Here is a 7,062-nt window from a genome sequence, read left to right as displayed (position 1 = left end):
AGCGTGCCACCTGGAATTCATAAGGGATTATATTGGTAAGGAAGAGGAGGAAAAAAGACATAAAGTAAATAACCAGCAAATATATGCCATATTGTTTATTTATTTGTTTATTAACTAAATGACCAGCAAGTATATGCCATATTGTTTATTTATTTGTTTATTAACTAAATGACCAGCAAGTATATGCCATATTGTTTTTCTGTGAATACTATGATGCTCTTATTCGTAATATTTAGACTGGATATGGAAAGAAAGCCATCTGGTAGTGGGGGAAGTGTTCGTGATCCCAGTTTACTAACTGATTTTTGAATTGTCTAGATCCTTCTAGTTTGCTTTTTGTTGTTTCTATTGTTGTTTCATGTGGCCTTAAAAGCACTGTATCATAGTGCTTTCTATTTTTGTTAGGTAGTAAGTAGAAGGAGAGTGTTGCCACTTTTTATGGTGCTTATTTGAAAGTTCAGAGAAAATGGAACTGTGACTTCAGTGCTGAAGCAAAGTTTTGCGTACCTGTGGAGAGGTGTAAGGTTGTGTAATATGTGTAAAACATAACAATATGACTTGCTGTGCTTATGTTAGAGGATTTTTTATGAAGATGAAATGGAAGAGGCGGTGCCTACATTTTAAATAGAATGATAGAATTTCTAATATCAGACCTGTTACATTATTTGATGGTTTAAGTCACATACTGACTTCATAGTGCAAGTTAGACTTGAGTTTAAGATTTCTGACTCCTATTTCAGATAACATATACTACTACTCTGAAACCTTATACAGGGTCACTATGGGTCGGAACCGACTTGACAACAACAACAACATACCTTAGTAGATAATATTATTCTTATAACTAACTACCTGTAATTTAGCATTTTATGCTATGTGGTTAGGTACTTCCATATTAATATAGCTTGGTGACACTGTGGGGTAAACATTCAACTGTTAAATGCAAAGTCAGCATTTCAAATCCACCAGCTGCTCTAAGCAAGATGGGATTTTTCACTCCTGTGAAGGTTTACAGCCTTGGAAACCCTATCCAGGGTCATTCTTGAGTCAAAATTGATTCGGTGGAATTGAGTTTGAATTTTGGGATTATAGCTTGTTATTGTTGTCAAGTGCCATCCAGTTGGTTCCAACTCATAAATACTCTGTAGCGGGTTTCCCAGGAGCTGCTGGTAGGCTTGAACTACCAAACTTGAGACTAGCAGTTTAGTGTGCTTATCCTGCAGTGCCAAATAGTGGGAGAAAATCTGGTGGTGTGTGGGAGGGAGTGAGAATCAAATTAGATAATGTAAGTGAAAGCTTTCTATACTTTATACTTGAAAGTACTGTGTGACTCTACGCAATAGTCATGGGCTGTAAGTGACAGATGAATTATTTGGGGGATAAGAATAACAGATATCAATAAAGATGGATCATGGTTATCGACTGTTTAGCTATGTCACCTGTTTAGGGTGGCGTTTGTACTTCATTATTCTCTTTGGTTGTCAATCAATACCAAATTTGCATGAATATGTCTACTATTTCATATATTAATAGAGAAACAAATGTGAAATTGTACAAATCAAATACATGCTTTTAGAAAATAGCAATTAGACTGGCACCAGAGTTTTCATAATAATTCAGTTGTTTTCTGCTGCTGAATATTTGAGTTGCTTTATAAGAGCAGTTAATTGCATTTGTTGATGTAAATATAAAACTGCATAAAGTTATGAACCATTTATCTATGTATAAATTGTGTGATTTTTTTTTAAACTTCTTAAGCATCTAAGGAGCCCTGATAGCATAGTGGTTACGAATCGGGCTGTGAACCTTAAGGTCAGCAGTTCAAATCTACCAGTGGCTCTGCGAGAGAAAGATGAGGCTTTCTGCTCCCATAAAGATTTACAGCCTCGGAAACCCTGTACAGGGTCGCTATGGGTCGGAACCGACTCAACGGCACTTAACAACAACAACAACAAGCATCTTATGAGTTGTGGTTTTATTTATGAATTTTCTATTTTTCTTTCTCATCAGTGAGCTACCTGAGAGAGAAGAAGGTGAAGGAGAAGAAACTCCAAACTTCAGCCATTGGGGTCCACCAAGAATGTACGTTGATGATGTTACTGACTTTCTCAGTCAGAGGACAAGAGTCTTCCAATTTTGAACTTCTTAGAACATCACTGAGTTATATTTAGTGATTGAGGAATCACCATAGATCACATGTAGGCTGACCTGCATTTTAGTTTCACTTTGTCTTAGAGATTTTTGTTTTGGCTAAGACTCTAACCAAGATTTGGAAAATCTTTATTATACTCTTACAGAAAACAGTCAGTTTAGAAGCAATTTAAATATGTCCATTGCAAAAAAATATGGCACCAACTGTTCCTCCCACTGCACACTCTACTAAAAATTTGGTTTGATAATTCACTGCAATGGTCACACAGAATTCAGACATCACACTTAACAATTATGGGTTTTACTAGGGAAGTTAACAGGTTATGATTCAGAGTCAGAAATATTCAGGACACAGTTCTTTAGTCAGGACATTCCTCAGCTATGAGCACAGTCAGGCCTCTCTCTGAATTTCAGCCTCTTGGCCTGGCCTCTGCTCTGCTCTGCTCTGACAATATTACAAAACTCTTTTAGGACTGATAAACCCCTCAGGACACACCACTCCTTCATAAGCCTCAGCATGAAGACATTCAACTTTAGCTCCATGGATCAGCTTACTTAGCGCCCCAGTTAAGTGCCTGGGGCATCCCACTCTGCAAGCAAGCCTTCTGCCCAGTTTCACTGAGCGGTACTTGCTTCATGGTCTGGGTAGCACAGGACACTGTCTTGTGCTGTGATTCTTGGTTCTGTTGTTGCTGCTCCTCTGCCACCCTCCAGTGTCACGGGTTTCTGTCCGTGAGTTGAGGATTTCAATGTGCAGGGATTTATGAGTCCAAAGGTCTTGCTTCATTTATGGTTCTTCTTTGATGGTAGTGAGATTCCCCCCTCCTTCTTCTTCAGCTGTGAATGTTCAGAGTTGCTTTTAATTGTAGAAACTCTAAACATTCACAGCTGAATCATATCACAGTATCAGCATCTCCTTTCACACTCTATTACCTAGGCTCAGCAGGGCAGAAATGTTGCTTAGTAGGAATTTCAGACTGTTGCTAGAAGAGACATTAAATAATTCACTACACCACATCCATCTATGATAGTGGCTGATGTACTAAGTATGGTTTATTACTGAATCATTAATCATGGTAGATAGGGTTGACTTAAAAGCAGTAAACCTTTTGTGTTTGTTTGTTTAAAAAAAAAAAATCAGCAATAGTTGAGGTTGGTGTCTGTCTTGTCAATTTAACTCTCTCCTTGTCTTAGTCCAAGTTTGTGCTTTGTTTGGGGCTTATCTGCCCATCATTACTTTCATAGTTTTAAGTATTCAACAGAAATGTGCTTTATTTAGATTATCATAGTCTTCCTTCTAGCTACTCTTACTGGTCTTTTGTTGTTGTCAAGTGTGGCTAAGTATGTCCCAACTCATTGTTGTTGTTGTTATATGCTGTGAAGTTGGTTCTGACCCATAGGGTTTCCAGTGAACAGCTGGTGAGTTTGAACTGCCAACCCCGTGGTTCAGACCAACCTTGTAGTCCATCAGTGACTTTGTATGGCTTTCCAAGGAGGAGCTAGTGAGTTAGAACCACTGACCTTGTGGTCCAGTGCTTTATCCCACAGCTCCACACCAGGACTCCTATTTTTTTGCATTGTTCATTCCACCATCCCACACCAACCTGCATTCTGAATTTTGACTCAAAACTCTGAGGAACTGCTTTTTGAGTTCTTTAAAAATAAAATTTGTTGTTGTTGAGAATATATACAGCATATTAAGAATTCTGTATATTGATTTAGATATTTCAGAATTTAAGCTTTCATATCTAGTATCAATTATTGATAGTATCTTATAGTTTTGGGATTTGACATGAGTTATATGACATTTTTACAGATTTACAGTTGATCCTAAGTTAACAAACACAGTAGATAGGGGCTCCAACCCTCTGCACAGTCAACTATTTGGCACACCTTTTTACTCACCCAAAACTTAACTAATGGCTTACTGTTGAATGAAGCTTTGCCATAACATAAATAGTCATTTAACACATACTGCATATGTTATATGTATTATACGAAAGAAGCTCTGTTAGTGTATTGGTTATGAATCAGGCTGCTAACCTCAAGGTCAGCAGTTTGGAACTACCAGCTGTTCCACGGGAGAAAGATGAGGCTTTCTGCTCCCGTAAAGATTTACAGCCTTGAAAACCCTATGCAGGGTCGGAATCAACTCCATGGTACTCAACAACAACAACAATGTATTACATGATGAGACTTCAAAACATTTGCGCACATGTGGAATCAAAGGATAATGAAATGTTCCCATAATCTTTTTAAAAGACCCCTCTTATACTGTACCAACATTGCTGTATTCAATACGAAATAAAAACCTGTTTCCCAAAAAGTATAATTGTTTTGTGTCTGCTGGTGTCGTTGTAAGTGGCAGCTTCACAATTTCCTTTTCTTTTTTATACAATGGTCCTTGAAATGATGGTCCCTTGCAGCTTCAGACCTCCATCTATGGTACAAACCGAGCAATTCAACTTTTTTTTTTGGTAATATCATGACTCTTCTCTGCCTCATGAGAACATTTCCAGCAACACTAGTGGCACTTAGTATGGGTGTTGTGCCATGGAGTCAGTTTTGACTTATAGCATACCTGTATAGGATTTCCCAGAAGTGGCTGGTGGGTTTGAACCACTGACCTTGTGGTTAGCAGCCCAGTGCTTACTGTATAGTGCCATACCAGGACTCCCTTTGTATGGGTTCTTGTTAAGTGCCGTCGAGTTGGTTGCTACTGATAGCGACCCTGTATACCATTATATTATTCAAGGTTTATAGTATTGCAGTAAGCATGATGAAAAATAAGTGAGAACCATGAGAGATCATTTGCTGCTTTACACCATTTACTGGAGAGATGAATTGCTGACGAGGAAATGATTATTAGCACACTATGCTTTCAAGAACATCAGAGTATAATTGGACCTACCTTGTTCTCAAGTCAACTGTATTTATAAAATGTATTTATATAAAACATGAATAACAGGGAGAAAGTACAACTGAATAATTACAAGAACTGTTCAACAAATCACATTAGTTTGATTGGTAATGGATTTTGTTTTTCTTTTCATAGTGTTGAGATTTTTAGAGAACCCGATGTGTCTCTTGGAATCAGTATTGTTGGTGGACAAACTGTTATAAAACGCCTAAAGAATGGAGAAGAGCTTAAAGGCATATTTATAAAACAAGTTTTAGAAGACAGTCCAGCAGGAAAAACAAAAGCTCTTAAAACTGGAGATAAAATACTTGAGGTAAGTGATGGTGAAATATGTTTTCTATTTGACATGCACAGTAAGATAGTGAAACAATCTGTTAGGCAGAACTCTTCGCTTTAGTGAAGTAGGCGTATATAATGGGTTTATTTAGTTAGTTAAATGTGTATATTAATCTTAAGGATTTCTCAGTGTGGTGGGGCAGCAAGTCACATGATAAAACCTTTGGGTAGGTTTCTTTGAGTCAGTTCTGACTCATAGTGATCCTGTGTCCAACAGAATGACACATTGCCCAGTCCTGCACCATCCTCAGAGCAGTTATAGTGTTTGGGCTCTTTATTCCAGCCACTGTGCCAGTCCATCTCCTTGAATGTCTTCTTCATTTTGCTAACCCTCTACCTTACTTAACATAATGTCCTTCTCTAGGAATTAGTCCCTAATGATAGCATGCCTAAATACATGACACTAAATCTTGCTGTCTTTGCTTCTAAGCAGCATTCTGGCTGTACTTCTTCCAATCTATATTGTACTTCTAGTAGTCCATGATAAACATAATATTCTTCACCAACACCATAATCCAAATGCATCAATTCTCCAATTCATTGTCTAGCTTTTGCATGCATATAAGATGACTGAAAATACTATGGTTTACATCAGTTTTACCTTATAATCTAAGTCACATCTTTGCTCTTTAACACTCTAAAGAGGTCTTTTGGACCAGATTTGCACAATGCAGTATGTCGTTTGATTGCTTGACTGATGCTTCCATGAGTGTTGATTGTGGCTTCAAATAAAGGAAATCCTTCAATCTTTTCTCCATTTATCATGATGGTAGTTATTCGTCCTGTGTGAGGATTTTTCTTTTCTTTGCATAACAGTATAATCCATCCTGTAGTCTTTGATTTTCATCAGTAAGTGCTTCATGTCCTCTTCATTTTCAGCAAGCAAGATTGTTTCATCTGCATATCACAGATTGTTAATGAGCCTTCCTCCAATTCTGATTCTGCATTCTACTTATAATCTACCTTTTGAATTATTTGCTCCACATACAAATTGGTTAAATATGGTGAAAAGATACAATCTGGATGTACACCTTTCATAAATGTAAACCATTGCGTGCTGACTTGATCTGTTCAAAAGACTGCTTCTTGGTCTATATACAGGTTTCTCATGAGTACAGTTAAGTGTCTGGAATTCTCATTCTTAGCTTGTCATGATCCACACAGTCAAATGCCTTTGCAGAGTAAATAAAACTTTAGTAAACATCTTTTTGGTATTATCTGCTTTCATCCAAGATCCATCTGATGTCCCTTGTCTGACAATGTCATTGCAAAAATTTTTCCCGTTCTGCAGGCTCCCTTTTTACTCTCTTGATGAAATGTTTTGATGCACCTAAGTTTCTAAATTTTAGCATGTCCTAGCCATCTACTTTGTTGTCATGGAAGCAGCAGTCAAGAAATCAAATGACATATTACATTAGGCAAATCAGCTGCACAAGACCTTTTAAAAGTGTTGAAGAGCAAAGATGTCAGCTTGAGGACTAAGGTGCTCCTGACCCAAGCCATGGTATTTTCAGTAACCTCATATGCATGCGAAAACTGTACAGTGAATAAGGAAGACCGTAGAAGAATTGATACTTTTGAGTTATGGTGTTGGAGGAGAATATTGAATGTGCCATGGGCTGCCAAAAGAACCAACAGATCTGTGTTGGAAGAAG

The 7,062-nt window shown here is 37.6% G+C and overlaps 1 protein-coding gene across 1 annotated transcript in view; it reads left to right on the top strand.

Annotated features, from left to right (window-relative positions):
* INADL (InaD-like (Drosophila)) overlaps positions 1 to 7,062 on the top strand; it is a 383,821-nt gene that overhangs the window by 151,506 nt on the left and 225,253 nt on the right. The window contains exons 21-22 of the mRNA XM_006862480.1: positions 2,011 to 2,082; positions 5,207 to 5,384. Of these exons, the coding sequence (XP_006862542.1) occupies positions 2,011 to 2,082; positions 5,207 to 5,384 (250 nt within the window). The remainder of the gene's footprint in view (positions 1 to 2,010; positions 2,083 to 5,206; positions 5,385 to 7,062) is intronic.

This window comes from Chrysochloris asiatica, unplaced genomic scaffold (assembly GCF_000296735.1).
Source record: "Chrysochloris asiatica unplaced genomic scaffold, ChrAsi1.0 scaffold00048, whole genome shotgun sequence".
Classification (NCBI taxonomy): Eukaryota; Metazoa; Chordata; class Mammalia; order Afrosoricida; family Chrysochloridae; genus Chrysochloris; species Chrysochloris asiatica.
This window is presented reverse-complemented; position numbering and strand designations above follow the sequence as displayed.